Source organism: Malus sylvestris, chromosome 11, assembly GCF_916048215.2.
Source record: "Malus sylvestris chromosome 11, drMalSylv7.2, whole genome shotgun sequence".
Taxonomy (NCBI): Eukaryota; Viridiplantae; Streptophyta; class Magnoliopsida; order Rosales; family Rosaceae; genus Malus; species Malus sylvestris.
In genome coordinates, this window is record NC_062270.1 from 16,995,025 (window position 1) to 17,014,454 (window position 19,430).

The 19,430-nt window shown below is 36.7% G+C and overlaps 2 protein-coding genes across 3 annotated transcripts in view; both read right to left on the reverse strand.

Moving 5' to 3' along the window:
• Positions 1–1,966: 1,966 nt before the first annotated feature.
• Positions 1,967–19,430, reverse strand: part of LOC126589632 (protein FAF-like, chloroplastic) — a 53,314-nt gene continuing 35,850 nt past the window's right edge. For both annotated transcript variants that reach the window (XM_050254990.1, XM_050254991.1), the window contains exon 2: positions 1,967–3,249. In XM_050254990.1, coding sequence (XP_050110947.1) covers positions 2,229–3,203 — 975 coding nt within the window. In that variant the 5' untranslated portion in view covers positions 3,204–3,249 and the 3' untranslated portion in view covers positions 1,967–2,228. The remainder of the gene's footprint in view (positions 3,250–19,430) is intronic.
• LOC126589631 (rho GTPase-activating protein 5-like) lies at positions 11,011–17,336 on the reverse strand. Its single transcript, XM_050254989.1, has 5 exons — positions 16,612–17,336; positions 15,599–15,719; positions 15,312–15,431; positions 12,385–12,615; positions 11,011–11,858 (listed from the first exon to the last, which is right to left on the reverse strand). Exons 1-5 carry the CDS (start codon positions 17,034–17,036, stop codon positions 11,274–11,276), a joined length of 1,482 nt encoding a protein of 493 aa, XP_050110946.1. The 5' UTR covers positions 17,037–17,336; the 3' UTR covers positions 11,011–11,273.

Here is a 19,430-nt window from a genome sequence, read left to right on the forward strand (position 1 = left end):
AACTCATCCATTACCAACGCAAAAAGATAAGGACTTAAGGATGAGCCTTGATGTAATCCTACAGTTATGGGAAAGCTTTCAGTTTGTCCTTCATGAGTTCTTACGGCAGTCTTTGCTCCTTCATACATATCCTTTATAGCTTGGATATATGCTACTCGTACTCATTTCTTCTCTAAAATCCTCCAAAGAATGTCTCTTGGGACCCTATCATACGCTTTCTCCAAATCTATAAAGATCATGTGTAAATCCTTTTTCCCATCTCTATATCTTTCCATCAATCTTCGTAAGAGATAGATTGCCTCCATGGTTGAGCGCCCTGGCATGAACCCGAATTGGTTGTCCGAAACCCGTGTCTCTTGTCTCAATCTATGCTCAATGACTCTCTCCCAGAGCTTCATTGTATGACTCATTAGCTTAATACCCCTATAGTTCATGCAATTTTGTACGTCGCCCTTATTCTTGTAGATAGGCACCAAAGTGCTCGTTCGCCACTCATTTGGCATCTTCTTCGTTTTCAAAATCCTATTGAAAAGGTCAGTGAGCCATGTTATACCTGTCTCTCCCAAAACTTTCCACACTTCGATTGGTATATCGTCTGGGCCTATTGCTTTTCTATGCTTCATCTTCTTCAAAGCTACAACCACTTCTTCCTTCCGGATTCGACGATAAAAAGAGTAGTTTCTACACTCTTCTGAGTTACTCAACTCCCCTAAAGAAGCACTCCTTTCATGTCCTTCATTGAAAAGATTATGAAAATAACCTCTCCATCTGTCTTTAACTGCGTTCTCTGTAGCAAGAACCTTTCCATCCTCATCCTTGATGCACCTCACTTGGTTTAGGTCCCTTGTCTTCTTTTCCCTTGCTCTAGCTAGTTTATAGATATCCAACTCTCCTTCTTTGGTATCTAGTCGTTTATACATATCGTCGTAAGCCGCTAACTTAGCTTCTCTCACAGCTTTCTTCGCCTCTTGCTTCGCTTTTCTATACCTTTCACCATTTTCATCAGTCCTATCCTTGTATAAGGCTTTACAACATTCCTTCTTAGCCTTCACCTTTGTTTGTACCTCCTCATTCCACCACCAAGATTCCTTTTGGTGTGGGGCAAAGCCCTTGGACTCTCCTAATACCTCTTTTGCTACTTTTCGGATACAACTAGCCATAGAATCCCACATTTGGCTAGCTTCCCCATCTCTATCCCACACACACTGGGTGATTACTTTCTCTTTGAAAATGGCTTGTTTTTCTTCTTTTAGATTCCACCATCTAGTCCTTGGACACTTCCAAGTCTTGTTCTTTTGTCTCACTCTTTTGATATGTACATCCATCACCAACAAGCGATGTTGATTAGCCACGCTCTCTCTTGGTATAACTTTGCAATCCTTACAAGTTATACGATCCCCTTTCCTCATTAGAAGAAAATCTATTTGTGTTTTTGACGACCCACTCTTGTAGGTGATCACATGTTCTTCTCTCTTCTTAAAGAATGTGTTGGCTAAGAAGAGATCATATGCCATTGCAAAATCCAAGATAGCTTCCCCATCCTCGTTTCTCTCCCCAAAACCATGGCCACCATGAAAACCTCCATAGTTGCCTGTCTCCTTGCCCACGTGTCCATTTAAATCTCCTCCTATAAATAACTTCTCCGTCTGAGCAATTCCTTTGATTAAAATGTTAAGTAATGGCACTCCTCTCACACACACACTAGCACTCATTATCTGTATGCTGGCGGAATTTAGTAGTGACACACTCACACACGTTAATAATTTACAGAGGCAATTTAACCCAATCTAATTGAAACGCCAACAGGAGGGAAGGGTGCTTGAGCCATCAAATATACAATGTTCTCTGATTGAATAAAATGTTCTCCAAATTGAGTGAAACAGTAAAATTTGAATAAAAATGGGTTTGGGCCTACTTGTGTTGAAAATATATAAATAAAGCAAAACAAAATAAAGATATACAGTAATAAGAAAAAGAAGAATATAATTTACTGCTAAGAGATGAACAGACAGAGAGATCATGATTATCTGACAATGGCAAAGGCTAAGGCAAAGCGATACCTATACATTTTTGTTTGCTTTCTTTTATCTAACATTATTTGCAATTCCTTACCTATTGGGAGGAATTAATCACAGAAGTTGAAATGAAGCCTTATTGGCATCACATGCTACAAATTCAACACTGAAACTTTTCCTACCTAAACCAAGCAACCTCATGTTTGTAACTCATTAATTATTTGTCTTTGCCTCATCATTTCCTTCTTTATTTATTGAATCACGAGCAGCATCTGCATCTAGATGATCTTCTTCTTCTTCTTGTTCTTCGATCTTGTTGGATAGATCATCATCATCGTCATCGTCTTCCTCACCTCGAATTTCGTCGTCGGGCATGACGAAGTGCAGCTTGAGGCGCCCATCTTCCCTGTGAGCATGCAAGAACTCTTGGGTGGGGATTCTGATTTCTTTGAGGACAAACCTGCCATTATGCCTGTAAGACTTGAAGCAAACCCAAGGCTTCCCGCTGTTGCTTATGCAGGATATCGGCGGAGGGAATCCCCCAACACTAGTACTCCTTGACCTCCTAAACCCTAATTCACCACCACAACAATTATTATTATAACTAATTTCTGATACTGGAAAATATTGCTTTGTAAAACTAATCTTCTCCTCTTGAACAGTAATGTTTTCTTCATCCTCATGGTATCCATGATCACTAGGAGGACTTTCCTTGAATAGTTCCTCAACCTCGTCCGAGCTTTCGAATCCAAGTCCCTCCGTGCACAACTGCAAGCTCTCCGAATTCATTGATGAAAAGCTATCACTGCTTTTGTGAGACTGAGACCTACTGTAATTGCTCGAAAAAGACTCCTGTGAGGGGCTCTTCTGGCCATTCATCTTCTTCATCTCCTCCTCATTTTTCTCAATCTTGGTTTTTGGGTCAAATTCTACGTCCGGAGATGTCAATGAGGACGAGGAGGATGACATAGAAGGTGATGAAAATATTGGAGAATTAACATTGTTATTCTCTTTGAAATGAAGCTCTCCAAACATCTCAGTGAGGGTCGACGATGGATTATTGTCAATGTTGGATGATTTGAGAGGCTGGATTTGATTCCATGAGGAGGAGAATGATTCAAGAAGGGTTGTTGGGCTATCGGATAATGGGGTTTCAAAAATGTGATGAAGGCTTCCACATGCAGCCATGGCCTTGATTTGTTCTCAACTGCAGTACTACTACTACTACTACTCTCTCTCTCTCTCTCTCTCCAAGATGATGCTTGGGACAAAAGAAAGAAAGAATTAAAAAGAGTATTATGCCTTTCCAGAAAGAAATGTAAGACGATGAGATTTTGATGGTGGAGAGGAGGAGGCACGGGATCAGACGTGTGGTGTGAGTTGAAAAAATCAAAGGGTGTGTTGTTGCTCTTAATAAAGATTGGTGGTACGTGTTGGTTCTTCTACGCCTAAATTTTGGTGGTTATTCTTGTACCAGGGTTTTTTTAAGCTTTTGAATAGGGCCTATGGCATTTTCTGTTGCTTTCTACAAATAATTTAGTTAGTTTATTTGGGTTTTTATTGTTACTTCATTTCTTCAACTACTCGATGTTGTTACATTTCACAAGGCCTAGCTTCGTTTTAGCTTATACACCAAACTCCCACTTTTCTAGACTTTTAGTATCTACGTTTCAGCTAATATCTTTCTACGCAATACTTTCTCCGCAATAATTCTCCACTTTTACGTTTTAGTAATGTTATATTTCACTTGCCTTACGCTGATAAATTGTGTTTCAAGAAAATCGTGTTTCAATATGTGATTCTTATGAATATGTACCTAAATATGAATTGGCATGCATCCAGGTTCCAAATTCCCTTTCTTATAGTTCAAATTAATTGAATTAGTTTAACAAAGTAAATCCCCAGCATCTTCTTTTTTTTTTTTTTTTTTTTTCTCAGATAGATATATGTATCCATCATTTCTGTACGTTCGAAATTATTTTCTTCTAACAATGCTATCTAGCAATCCAAACCATCAATTGTCAAGTCCCTATTTCAAAGACTATTCTAAGTTTCTAATACTGTAATATACTGACAAACACAATGAATAAGACCAATCAAAATGTTTATAATGATATGGAAATATGAGTTCTGAGTTTCAAGCGATGGTTTTATAATATAAATATAAAAATTAGACGATTCCAATAATCAGACCATATTGCGAGTGGCTCCAGAAAATGTCATCTTGATGCCTCTCATGATCGAGACTTAAATCGTATTGGCTCCAACAATTTCCATCATCCAACCACATGGTGCCACATCATTGTTATATTGTGATATGGGCGGTGCTGATGTGATTTGCTGGAGAATATGAACCCATAGCCTTTTGCATGGATCAGTTTTTACATCATCTCTACATTTCTTGTCGATGCCTCCCAATAAAAGAAACGAAAGTGACTTGGTAGAAACACAATAAATAATGGAATTAGGAATTGTCCTTGATTTGTTTTAGGATATGTGGATATAAAATGCATGATTAAGATATTACTCATTTTAAATGATTGCATCACAAATTAAAAAAAAAAAAAAACCCCTTTTTTTATGTTAGAAATTAAATTTCAAATAACATTTTTTTTTTGTAACAAAAAAGTTTAGGGGAAGGAGAGGCTACCCCATCCTAGGGCTAAGACATACCACAAGTCTCCTTGAGGACTTATAGAGGGACTCTTAGTCTCTCTCTAAAGATCCCCACCAAGAGAAATTGCTGACAATGGAACTCAAATCTAAACCTTGGTCAAGCGAAGAGAACAAAACATTCTTTTAGTACTTGAAATCCAATTCTTTCTTACAATGGTGTTCATGAGTTATAATTGCACCTGAGATTTTGTTTCCATTCCACCTTTAGTGCATCTATATGAGACTTTGTTTAGATAGTAAAAAATATACTTAGTTGATAAAATTACTCTCAAAATATTTCTCTTCTTCAATCGTTCTCCATGAAATAGACGAGTTTAACAAAAGCTAAGCAACATCGTCATCTCTCCAATGTAACTCTATCACTCGATCCTCATCCAAGATATCGGGAGTTGATTATCCAATTTGATTAAAGGTCCATTAACCCTCCCTCCTTCCAATCGTGTTATAAATTTGAGCTCCCAACCCTATAAATATATAATTTAACTCTTTGTTTTATTCCTAAAGGCATAACTAAAAGAGCATTACAGGTGCATGAATGTATGCCTAAGCACAAAATGGTATGAGTCGGCCAAGTGCTCGACAAAATGTCTCACTGTAAAAATTGGAAAACAAAATTTTGGCTCTTTGCACGCTATTGTTGTGATGCAACAAGGATAGAGTTATGTATTTTCCACTACAGTTGTGCTCTCAGTGAAGTAACTTTTTGGCTTCGCCCCTGCATTCAAATACCAACATTTTTTTATACGACAATATATAAACTTACACTAAAGAGTTGGGAGAAAAAAATTTTGTGATCTCATCATCCATGAAATTTGAACCTAAAACACTAAGTGGCAATATCATGAATTTTGTTTACATAAAAGTTTAATATTTATGAAATTGAATTAACGGTTTCTACTAATTCCAAATCTTAATCCATCATTTTGATCATTTTAAAGGATGGAGTTTTTCTTTTTAATGAAATATGTCAGAAATTTGATGTTAAATCAACAAGATGAATAGTATGCTGCTTTCAAATGTCTGCCACAGACATCAATTATGTATCAATAGGATTTGTTTTCATCAAATTTGATCACACAATGCAACGAATGTTGTAATTTCGTACATGAGGAAAAGAAAACTTCCCAACAAATTATAAGAGTATTGATGTGTATGCTACGTTCATGACATTGAGGAGTTGTTAATTTGTTACCTCCAATCTAAAATCTGATTTTCTATTGCATAATGTGACTCTTCAATGTAGGGCACGTGCATGAACCAGAGCAATGTTAATATCATGGTACAATTTAGTTTAAACTAGGAGCATAACCAAAGCAAATCAAAACTGATCATTCTCTTTAGTATTATTTTAGCAAAGGAAAAGTCATTATTTTTATCATTTCTTTTATATTTATGACTGTGTAACAAAATATCCTGTCTAAGGCATGATGAAGCACTAATATGATGATCTAGTTTTCTTATTTTTTTTCTCTCTGTTGATTACTCTATGTCTTTAATTGGTTACTTGATGCAAATCAGAGTAAATACAATCCTAAATTTGAGGGTTGTTTCTTGCGGGTAAGAGATGTAATTCTTCTAGATAAATATCATACTCATTTACTAGGTGTTCGTACTTGTACAAAATACCATGAAAAAGTTGTATTATATGGGTTAGTCTAAATACCATAGGTAATCTATACAAAAAGAAAACTAACCAATATAACATCAATCGGATTAACAAACGGATAGGTAAATATGAAGCTAGATTGGACTTGATTTTCAAAACTCTTCTTGTCATGTGTTTACATGATTTTAAAATCTCTTCTAGTGTTCACAAAACTTGGTTTTCAAAAGTTTTTCGTTTTGTGTTTATATGATTTCTTCTTAAATTTCTTGTTAATTTAATTATTAATCAATGATTCGTTTGTTTTTTTCAATTAAGTTCTGCATGATTAATTGGTCAATTTTCGTGGAAATGGCCTTGTTTTTCCGTTGTTGTAATATTGTTAGTTTTATGCACTTATGAGTATTACTAGTGTTTAATTTATTTATTTCATAAAACCGAACTCAAATCCAATGTTTTAAAAAATGCGCCCGCGGCGCGCCTAGGCGGCTTCAGAAGCGGGGCTTCTATGAAATCGCTTCTGCGCAGTGGGAGTAGGTGAAAACTCGCCTATATGTGGTCAAGGCGCACCTAGGCGGTTGAGGCGTGCCTAAGGCGGTCAATTAGGCGTTGTTTTTGTGTAAGAGCTGCTAGAATCTGGAAAATTTTCGATTGAATATGGAAATTGCAAGGACAGTAAAGCTGCTTGAAGAAGATGAATAGCATGGTGTTGTTTGCTGTGCTTTCATTTGCTTACTTTTTGTTTTTTTTATGTATATTATTTTTTTGGCTGATTCTTTTTTCTTTAAAGTGACTTCCAGCTGTCTAGCATCCCAACTTTCAGCATCCTAACTTCCAGCATATTCTTCCAACATGTTTATAAAATTTAATATTATTTTATAGATTTGAAGACACTCATTCATTTCTATACAAGTATCTTATAACTTTATATTCCTTAAAAAGTAACTTTGTATTATTTTTGTGTAATGTTTTATTTTTTTCTTCTTAAAATGTTTATTCTTGTTTTTTTCTTTTAAGACTCTTTAAGTGTTCCACCAAAATATTACATAATATATAATTATACTGTAACTCTTAAGTCTAGTGAGGCTTCACCTCACGCCTCAAGACTTTCGCCTAGACGGGGCAATCAGTAGAACGCCTCACCTACGACGTCGTCTTTTAATACATTGCTCAAATTATATGTTATGTGTCTGAATTTGATTCTAAACAATTTGTATGTTCCAATTTTCTTTTTGTTCATAGAAAGAAGGCTAAATATAACTCAATCCAGTAAGATTGAACAATCTGTCCTAAAAATTAACCTAGGTGGCTGTGCCACATCCAACCATCGTCTTACATTTCCTCCTGTAATTTCAATGTCACGATGAGGTATATTCGAGTGGTTCAGTTACAGTTGCCACTTCTTTTTTAAGACAATGGTTGGCTCCTATCACGCAATGGTGATTCCTCATCTAAATATACAATTATTATATACAAACAAGCCACTGATATTTGATGGATGCAGATATTTGATGTATACAGATACACTACTCAACTGAGTATATCAACTCCTAGTGTTTGTGGAGAGTTCCATAATCCGATAGATTTTGTGTCCTGCTGGTATGACGTATGATATTCTTTCCGCGTGACGTTTATAGCTCACGGGCCATGAATTTGTAGCCTACCGCTCATATGATGGGAAAGTACTTAGGTAATCTCCAATCAAAGCAGGGCTAAAAGATCATGTTTAGTCCTATAGTTCTGTAAGAAATTATATTTTAATAAACAGTGTTAGACCATATTTTGTACCATCTCCAACCGAGGGAGCCAAAAGACTATAGGCCGATAACTTAATGGATCGTGTCGTGTAAGTTAAAGTAAACGGGTAATATGACCCAACCCGAAATCAACCCGTTAATATTATCAGGTAATATGACCCGACCCGTTACCCGTTAAGAAAAATATATTTTAAATCAATAAAAATGAAAATGAAAAACATAATTTGACCCAAAAAAATGTAAAACATAATACTATATTAGTATATACATACTAAATTTCGGAGTTGACAACTTCATGAAAGTTATAAAGCTTTTCCTTACGAACGATTACATTTTTCACACTTCTACAATAATTATTATTAATTTTGCACTCAAATAAAAAACATTGTTCATGAGATTTGGAGGGTTTAAAAAATCTAAACAACCATGTAACCATCGTCTAAGCGTTGAGGATGCAATTATGAACATTTTTATGCTTTGAGGATGCAATTATGAACATTTATTATGCTTTCACATCTTTCAGACTTATACATAAATGATTATGAATTTTGTTTATTTTGAACTCTCTTAAAATACTATTCATGAGAGTTTGTATGGTTTTAAAAACTCACACGATCATATACCCATTCTCAAAGCGTACAGAATGCGACTACGAGTGTTTGCATTTTTTTTATATTTTTCGCACATGTAAATTAATTATTATAATTTTTTTAATGTGTTTGGTATTTTTAAACTACTTGATATTTTTATTTTTAATGTGTTTTATGATTTTTAATCTCAATCTTTGCCTATAATATACTATAAAAATAAATAAATAAATAAATAAAACTTCAATTTTAAAATTTATATAGAATGATAATTAATAAACAATATATACATATTCATTATATCTATTGTATTTTATAGTATGTTTTTTTAGTAGTTTAAAAAATTCAAATCATCAAAATAACATTTTTCTTATCGTGTCGAAACAGGTTACCCGCGTGTCACTCTCCTGTAAACCTGTTAAGGACCTGTTATTAATAAGTTATTATCGTGTGACCCAATAATGACCCGATTAGTTATCGTGTTGATCCGAAACCCATTATTTTCGTGTCGTTTATGTGTCACGTTAACTGATCGTGTAAGAAATTGCAGGTCTACAAACGGTCATAGGCCAAACATAATTAATATATATATATATATATATATATATATATATATATTATTTTAATTGAATTAATATGGTAATTAAATTAAACTACCATATTAAAAAACAGGTTTTCAGATATATTTTGAGTGCCACTTGTCGCTAAATGATTAAGTCTCCGGATTTCTTATCTTTATATAATCTCAATAATTTTTCGCATAGGATTTCGAGTGACACGTGTAGCTAACATGAGTAATTCTCCTGATTTCTTATCTTTATGTAATTTCAATAATTTTTCAAATAAGATTTCGAGTGACACGTATGTGAGAAATTAAAGGAAAGACGTGGCCATTTGAAAATTATTGAAAAAATTAAAAGAAAGATTATTGGAAGAGGTAAGAGAATGTGAAGAATTGAAATAAAATGAGGTGTATGGAATGGTGAAAAGTATGTGAGAAATGATGTAGGAATGACTTAGGTATTTATAGGGAAAAAAAATTAGAACTTTTTTTTTTAAAAAAAAATTTATCCCAAAAAAAAAAAAAATCCAACGGTAATATGATGCCATCATGACGTCGGCTAGCGGTTGCATTTGAAATGGGCCAGGCTGGAGGGCTAGCTGGAATAGGCCACCCCGCTGGCCTGATTTCAGTTTTTTGCCCTAGTGAGCCCCACAAGCCCTTGGTTGGAGATGATTTTCGTGTTATTTCGAGCTATTTTTAACCATATGACCATTTGGCTGGATCGGTTGGAGATGGCCTTACATGCATGTGTTCGGACATCATAGTAGCATTTTATAATGTTTTAGACTAATAGCACAATGTTATGCTATGTCCATATCTTTATTCACGTGATATTGTGTTACTAATTTAAGATATACTGCAATGGCAATTTAAATTTAACACTACATTAAAAACTTGTTTGATAATCATTTTGTTTTTTGTTTTTAGTTTTCACTTTTGTATGTTTTGAGATATGAGAAGGATACCTACAAGAAATGTGATGTAACATTCCACATCGCCTAGGGGAGTGGATCATGTAAGCCTTGTATGTATATTCCTATCTCTACCTAGCACGAGGCCTTTTGGGAGCTCACTGGCTTCGGGTTCTATCATAACTCTGAAGTTAAGCGAGTTCCGGCGAGAGCATTCTTAGAATGGGTGACCCACTGGGAAGTTCTCGTGTGAGTTCCCAGAAACAAAATCGTAAGGGCGTGGTCGGGGCCCATAACGAATAATATCGTACTATAGTAGAGTTAAGCCCAGAATGTTGTGGGGACCCAGGTCGGGATGTGACATGTGAGCCCAAGAATCTTCAAGAGTGTATTTTAGGACAATATCGGCGGTCAGTGAAAACGAGTTACCTAACAATTTTTAGCCCCCAACCTCTCACACCATTAGTAACAACTTTTGAGAGTGCTAAATTTTATGAATAATGACATTTTGACAGGCCAAATAAAGCCTTTAGCCCCTAGCCGTTGCCCTTTCCACTAGACTTGCTCTTACATCCCTCTATCTCCAACCTTCCTTCCTCCACCCTTCTAGTTCCCCCATTTCTTCCACGACTTTTTCCATAACATAACACAAAAATGAAAACTAAAAACTAAATTAAAAACAAAATAATTATCAAACGGACGCTAAAGTTTTTAAATTTCACTGAACTTTTCTGGTAGATTTGCGCATTACTCATGACCAAGTTCTCATTGGTTGTGAATGATAATGTTAAAAAGGGTCTCCGGCAATGCACTCACACGTGCACGTAAACGACTAATGCTAGTATAGTTTCTGAAAGCGAGAAAAATGGTTCCAGAACTCAGTTTTCACAGGCCAATTTAGAAAGTAAAAGAAATGTTTGATCACAAATACATCAGGAACCACACCAATGGAAACTCCGATTAACAATGTTAGTTGATAGTAAACAGTGTCATCCATGAAATAAGAAACAGGTTAAGTAAACCACCACCGAGCAAGACAGAAAACGCATACATGAACATATCACACACACTCCCACAATCTTGCAAATCAATCCAAACTATATATTCACACAATGTCATAGAATCAGTTAAAGCTCCAATCGTTGGGCCGAGCTTTTCTTTACCTCCAGGCTTCAATCCGCTCCATCGTTGAATCTATGCGACTCAGAGTGCTGATTCCCCTAGCCTTCTCAATAAGCCCTGTTCCCCGTATTACAGACTTCTGATCACTTAGTTGTTTAGGCCCCGTTTTGATAGTTAAATTACTCGACTGACCAGGTGTGTCCGCTTGAACTTCAGATGTCATGTTGTTGACTCTGCCAGCTTCCATTTCATTAACCAAGTAGTCATCTTGCACTGCATTCTCGCAACACCCACTGCTGTCAGGATTTAGCTTCTTAACCAGGCTCACCGAACTGCTAGCCTCTCTATTGGTTAGGTTACTGACTCGGTTAGAGATGGAGGAACTTTCAGATTGAGGTTCTTCAGTAATCACTGACTGCTCTTTCTCTTGGTTACATTTGCCAATATCTTCCTCGAAGGACTGGGAAGGGCTCTGGTGTCCATTATCGTCAGAGGGCTCTACATTGCACACGGGAGGCTCTACCACAGAATCCTTTCTTTCTCGCAATGTCTTCAAAATAAGTGTTTTGAGGAAGTTCATCACTTGGACTGCATACATCAATGCAGTCAATGGATCTGCCATCTGAAACCAAATAACTCAGTAAAATCTGTCAACGCTCCAACCATTCAGTAAGGGATTAAAATTATACTGTTATATTTTATTCCTTTTTTTTAATAAGGGATTAAAATTAACATGATAATGAACGTAGTCCGAAATCATTTAATGACCTTCTATGCAAAACTACAATGATCCAAAACCTGGGCAGTGAGAGGTGTCTCGGTGATGCTTTATATCTTTGTATGTCATATAGGACAAAGCTTAGCATACAACATATGACATAGTAATATCCTCAACCATTAAACAAAAAGAAGATGAGAACTAACTGGAAATTTAAAAAAGTTATACATGTCCTAAACTAAATAAACAATAAGAATAAAGAACTCATTCATGCAGCGAAAGTGTGTATCCAAATTAGTGATTTGATTCTAAGAAAGTCTACATGCAATCTTTTGGGAAGATATTAATTATGCTTTCAGACTAGTGCTGTTATATCAAATGCACTCTTCAGGGAAGATGGAAAAAACAATGAACAGGAAACCAGACACACCTGAGTCATGTTTGGTGCAAAAACCATGGCTATGTTGCGTGCATTCATCTTGTTTAGATGTTCCTGTTGAACAACATCAGCCATAAGGTTGATGGCCCAATCCAGTAGAGAAGCTTCAGTCGGCGGCAGAAGCCTCACAAGTTGTGAACAGTCAACTTCAGTCTGGCATTGCATTACCTGCTCAGGCGATAGAGAGTCCAGAACCCCAGCCGGGAGTTCCCTAAACCAAGCCTAAATATCCAAGTAAACATCAGGCGAATGTATAAGGAATCAAGATAATGCAAGATGAGATAAACAGAAGGTACAGCAATGAAGAACATTGCAAATCTAAGTGTTGACTTCACAAACCAAATTATGTATCTTAGTATAAGGAGAGTAATAAATAGAGGAGAGAGACCAGGTAAACAGAAGAAAGGAAGCGAAGATCAATAGGGAACCCAAATGGTTTCATTATTTCGTAATTCATGCTGTCCAAAAAGAGTTGCACCATGACCTATTTATGAGGCCAATTTGAGAAGCCTTCAAAATCAAATTCCTTAGTGAAAAAACTCTTAACAAAATCAAATCAGTAAACAAATCCTTAATTTACTTTCTAATGAAATCCCTAAAATAGGATAGAAGTCTCAAAATAGTAATTATTCTTTTTATACTCTTCACCACTCTCCCTGGACCCCTGCTAGACGAACTTGTCACCTGCGAGTTAATTTCTGGTCGAGAACAAAAAATGAGCATGTGATGCCAGAAGTATACAAAATTCAAAATCATTCTCCAGCACTTCCATTCATTATTGAGGAAAGGGTACACAAGATAGTGACAACTGACCAAGTAGGCTCAAGGGTTCCTCAACAAAACAATGATCATGCTCACATTTGTGTACTTGTCGTGTATTAAACTGTGCTTTTAGCATGAGCCTTTGTGGCTTTTTAAATAGAATTCACAATAAAGTTCAACACATCTGAGTAGAAGACAATTCATAGAGGCAGATAAACAATGAACACAGAAAAACATTCCATAAACCCAATCTGCAAAATAAGAAGGATTTGAGAGAGAATTAATTCCCGGTGAAATGTTCCTACAAGGGCCTCTCCAATTGGAATCTCACCTTTTTTTCTCTTTATTTTAATTCTTTGTCCCTAACTTTAAAGAGCCAGTCTGAATCCCACTAAATCAAATCCCATAATCAACTCCCTTGAAAATTAAATCACTAATTAAGTACTACTAAATATCTGAATATAGTTAAGTAATTATCCTCAAGACTCTCTTTACCTGGAACTTTATTTTAGAAAGTATGTTCTAAGTAGACCGGTAAACGGGTCGGGTTTATTGACCCAAATACTAATATTAATGGGTTGGGTCCAAAATGCCAGGTCTAGTTCTAAGCAATATCAAATATGGCAATTTGAAAATTTCTTTTTTTGCAGACTAACTAGAGGTCTACATTTAGACTTACAAATGTTGATGCCAAAATCAGATCAACCAATCAAATCAATGGAAAAGTGGGATCATTAGGGGGGAAACTGTAAAGTCAGCCAATGACCTCGACAATCAAATCAGTCAAACAAATGTGAGGAAGCATAGATGCATAGTTTTGGCTTAGCAAAAGACTAGAGCGAGCATACACTACTCTTCAACAGCAATGTGGTATTCATAGGCTTCCTTCTGATCATCCTTGGTCCTTTCCTAAGAGCTAATCTGGCAAAAGGTGACATCTACACTGTGGATGACAATACTCCTTGGTATCAGGGATGGCTCCCTACTCCCATTGTAGCCTACAACTGTTTTCCCACATTACAACACCATATGATGTTGTATCTTGAAGATATGTTGAAGCAGATTACAAAGGACCTGAGAACTACCCAGAAAAGTTACATACCAGGACATCATCAAACTTAATTTTCCTGTTATGATTGTCATGCTATAGAAGAGTTTTTTTTTTTTTTTCTCTATCAAGATTCATCAAGCCAACTACCATGATAATCAAAGGGCTAATGTACTAGTAGAAACAGTCACAGCATAACAAAAGTCAGCACAATATTAATGCAATGGCTTAGAATAGTCAAGAACCTTTTGATCACACTATTCAAAAGATGGTGGTATAAATACCAAGATGGTAAGGGTGGAGGTGGATCGCAAAAGCAGTCAGTGGTGGTGTTAACCTGATGCAACGCTTAGAAATCATAATAGAGTAGGATTTCCTTTTAACTTTTCCTTTATTGAGATGAGTTTCAGGCACGACACCCTGTGTTAAATATAGGAAGCTTTTGAACTCCTTGCTCTACATTGCAACACAATAACATACAATGCAGCTGCCTGTGTGTAGACATCTATCCATATGTCCTTAATGTAGCAAAAGCAATCCATATAGTTGGGGGGCATACCACAGAAAGCTGATTAGTTGGACGTACTTAAAACCCACTTTGCCAACAAGGGTGAAAGGGTCATCTAGAAAACATGTCTTTTGCAAATGAGTAAAGTAGCAAAAGGACTCTAGCTTTGATGTAATTCCTGACCAAAGATACAACAATTAACAAAAGTTCTATATGTTTTATTTTGTTCAGATGTATAACTGCAATGGTTGTATAAAATAGAGTGTAAGATTGACACTGAAATTAAAAGTTTGTAAAACGAACTGACAAGAAACATACACTTGAAGTTCATTGTTTAAGTCTTAAAACACGTCACATTTGTTTAAGACACATTAAATTCATATACACATTGAACTTCATTTTGGGACTTTTTTGGCACATAAATTTCTGAAAACTTGAAAAGGAAATAATTAGTCCAAAAGAAGCTATTAATTAAATCCCTGTATCACTATCCTAATTCATCACTCAGATCATCTCACTTTCACGGCTTCACATATTTCATGGAAACAAGCATATGGCAAATATGATGCAATACATTAACTATCAATCATAATGCTGTACCTTGATCAGTCCTGCCAAACAGTGTATATCGATGCCTTCTGGTACATCTCCCCTATTTAATTGGTCCCTTACATGCTCCTCTTGACTGTTTTCGGCATTAATTCTGAAAATACCTTCTGCCTACATGTATAATCGAACAATTTGAGAAAACTTCAGGGGCAACAATATAGAAGCAAAATTACCCCATATCACACAGGAAATACAAAAGATGAAACACCTATAGTTTTACCAATTCTTAAATAAGAATTCATGATATGAACATGGAAAGCATGGAGGGAAGTGAATACCTGAAGGCCTCCTTCAGCATATAACCGTCCTTGCATAAGCAAGAGAATTGTTGGCACACTATTACCTCTAGAGTCGTATGACAGCTGCATGGACTCCGTGGAAACTCCAAAAACAGTTGTACTACATAGTAAAAACTTAAAGTCAAGGGATTAACAAAGCGACAGAAATGATAATACTTGAATGATTATCTTTCTAAACAAAACAAACACTACCAAGCTTTGATTCAGGAACAAATAGTTGAGCTGATGTAATGTTGTAAAGAGTTTACACATTGTACAATTGCAAAGTTTCATCTCATTCATCTGCGATGATGCTGAATGAGATTGAATCCGCAATTGTCAATGTCATCGCCCTTACTCAATCAAAGACACCACTCGACCAACCCATCGGGAAGGTAACACCTTTAACCAATCCACAACTATGCCGAAATCAAGGAGGTTAATAGAACATAATCAGGCAATGCATGTACCTCAGAATGTCGAGGTTTAATCAAATCCAGCCAAACCAAAAAAATCAGAAATCGATTGTAGTGTACCCTCACAATCTCAATAATTCCATAGCAATACACAAACAATACTATATAAACAACATGCACTATTTAAATTCAAGAAATTCACAAAATTTCAATATCAAGAAAAACCCATCAACCAAAACCAAATACAAGCAAAGCCCATCAACCAAGGACGGAGCCACCATGGGCCTAGGGGGGGCGGATGCCCCCACTGAGATTTTTCTGACGCTGGGATGCTGCTCAAATTGAGCTGGGTTTGCAGCAGCAGAGCCCCCACTGAACTGATCTGGTTCTGCTCTCCGACCTGGTTCTGCAGAAGTTCTGGCTTTGTTGTTTGAGGATGCCCCCATTCACACAAAGTTCTGGCTTCGTCCCTGCCATCAACTAAAAACAAATGCAAGCAAAACCCATCGACCAAAACCAATAATTAATTAACTGCAACAACTGGGTTAAACCCACATTGACATTTCACCCAGAAAGGTCAAAAAAAAAAAAAGTTACCTTGCACTGGGAGGCCTACTGGGCACTTCAGGTTCAAACTCCACGGGCAAACCCAAGAACCCATTGAACCTATCAAAGGTGACATGGGCAACGTGCCGCACATTGGTTGGCCATCCGATCTCCATAGCGCAAAGCTCCCTCCTGTCACTCCTGCACGGAATCAAAGATTTCCTGAAAAAGGTGACCAGCAACGCCAACAGAGAAAGCTGCTCCCTTCTGCGCTTGTCACGGTCCTTCGCCTCACAGTCAGTCACCGCAGACTCGCAATCGTCGTCGTCTTTGCTGCGCGGGGGTGCCCCGGACAAAGAAGACGGGGGTGCGCAGGACAAGGAGACAGATGAAGAATTGGAAGGAGGAAGCGGGGAAGAGGAGCTGGGTCTTGGGGAGGAACAAAAATGGGAAGGGGAATGGAGAACCTCTGTCATGGCTGGCAACGAAAGCAACCCCTTTTCTTTTTCTTGATTAAAAAACAAAAGAAAGCGTTTTCAAGATTGTTTCTTTGGCTTGGTCTTGCTCAAGGTTTTACAGAGGAGAGAGAGAGAGAGAGAGAGAGAGAGAGAGAGAGAGAGAGTTGGATGATAATTGGATTGAAAGGAAAGGAAGGGGTGTCTCATTTGGGGAATGCAATGTGGGACGTGACTATCATTAACTGAAATAAATATGGTTTTTTTTTGTTTACAGAGGGAGAGAGAGAGAGAGAGAGGGTGTTGAGGATTTGGTGGGAAGTCATGAGAGAGAGGAAGTAAAATACGGTAGGTTTTGGACGGCTTTAATTTTCTACGCGTAGGTTTTATTTAAGCGTCCACAATCCACGTCGCCGTTTAGTTTGGCAGCTCACTGTAGACTCTAGATAGAGTTGGAGAGTGAGATTGGCTGGCGGCAGGTATTTGGGTTTTTGCGATGGACACCCGGCATTAGAGAAGTTTGTAAACTGGGAATATTTTTGCTGGCCTCTCACTCTTGAGTGGGCATAAAAACCAAAAAACCATGAAACCGAACCTAATCGAATAAAAAAATCATAACAAATCGGGTTGACCAAAACCGTTCAAATTTGGACCAAAAATCGGGTTGACCATTAAAGCGGTACCAGTTCATTAATTTTTTTTTTTTTTCAATTTCATTCTTTAGCCCTTGTTTTACATAAGGGCAATGCTAAGGAGACCTAAGTTATAGACAAAATTTTGGAAATTAAAGAACATGAAAGTTGATAATTAGTTTATTACTTAAGCGTTGATAAACATGTTCATTTCTGTTGGTAACACATTATTCGTTTGCATATCTTATCTTTAAATTTAATGTGCCTAGCATTACCCTATATATAAATACTAAACCCAAACTAAAAATCTATAGAAAAAATTCTCAAGTACAAAAGTCAAACCTTTGGTATTTACCTCACCTCATCCATTCAACTATAGTCCTTAGTTCACATTTCAATTTTCATCCCTCCCTCTTCTCTTCTTTTTCTCATTTATCTATGCATTATGTGCACTTTAATTTTATATTAGGATGTACACTTCGACCTTGATCTGAAGTTTTCTATCTTTTGATTTATATTTATATGTAAACTTTCTATCTTCCGGTCACAAATCTTGTAGATCTAGCAGTGAGAACTCAAATTTGCTTGAATTTGAGGTTAAAATGTGCTGGATATTGGAAGTAGATATATATATATATATATATATATATGTAATTTTGGTTAGAATAGTAAACCAGCATAAACCGAAGTGTACGGTAAATTGTCACAGCCCTTCTCGGAGAATTATTTTTCAACGGCATGAAATTATAATTATACCCTTGAACCTATGGTGTGTGATATGTTGGTTCAGGTTTATTCTAAAATTTTCCTAAGTTTTTGAATACTTAGGACTTAGTTTTGTTTGGTTGTGACCAACTAGGACCACACACACAAACACCCATACCTTTTTCTCTCTCTCTTCCCTATCGGATTTCCTTGCATTTCTGTACGAACCGTCCGGTCAACCTCAAAACCCTTCAACTAGTCGTGGATTGACGTTAAAAAGGTGATGTTCTTGTTCCCTACAAGCTCCTGAGTCCATTCGTACCATTTTTAGGACTTGAAAGCTTGTAAAACCCGAGAAACCATCACCCTCTGATTTGAGCACTGTTCATGCAGTCATAAATGCATGATTTTTAGAGGATTTCAAGCTTGTAGGAAGCTTTAGAACGTCCTTACGAAGCTCGGAGAAGAAAAAACAAGTAATTTGGACGTCGGAAAGTCGAGTTTGACGAGCTGTAAGTTTTGGCCGGATTATCGAGTCTTCTCCGTCATTATAGAGTCTTCTCCATCAATATTCTGTGGATTTCAAGCCTTGAAATTGGTAAGATTTTGTTCGTCTAGTTACAAGCTTCATTTTAGGATAAATTTAAGGTAATTTGGTCGAGTATTGACTGAGATATCAAGGTTTTTCGAATTCGCAGCTTTTCGACGACGACAACAGTCATCGGAGTCGAAGGAAGAAGATGAGCGAATATTCCGTCAAACTTTGACGGAATTTTCTGACGCCGTCAGGTAGAATTAACGGTTTTTGTTGCTTTTTAATGGAATATTCCTAACGGGGTTAGGGGATTCCGTTAGGGTTCCCTACGGGTGGCCATGCTTAGGGCCATGCCCTTGTCGGCACGTGACGGCTCCAAAAATTATTTTAAAATTTTAGGCATGTTCATGGAGTTGTGTAGGTCACGATGGTATATTTATATACCTCATTTGAGCAATGTATGAGAAGTTATTAGCCAATATTGGTTATGTGCTTTAAATTAACGTTTTTATAGTTGTTTCGCATATAGGGGAGACTTATCCC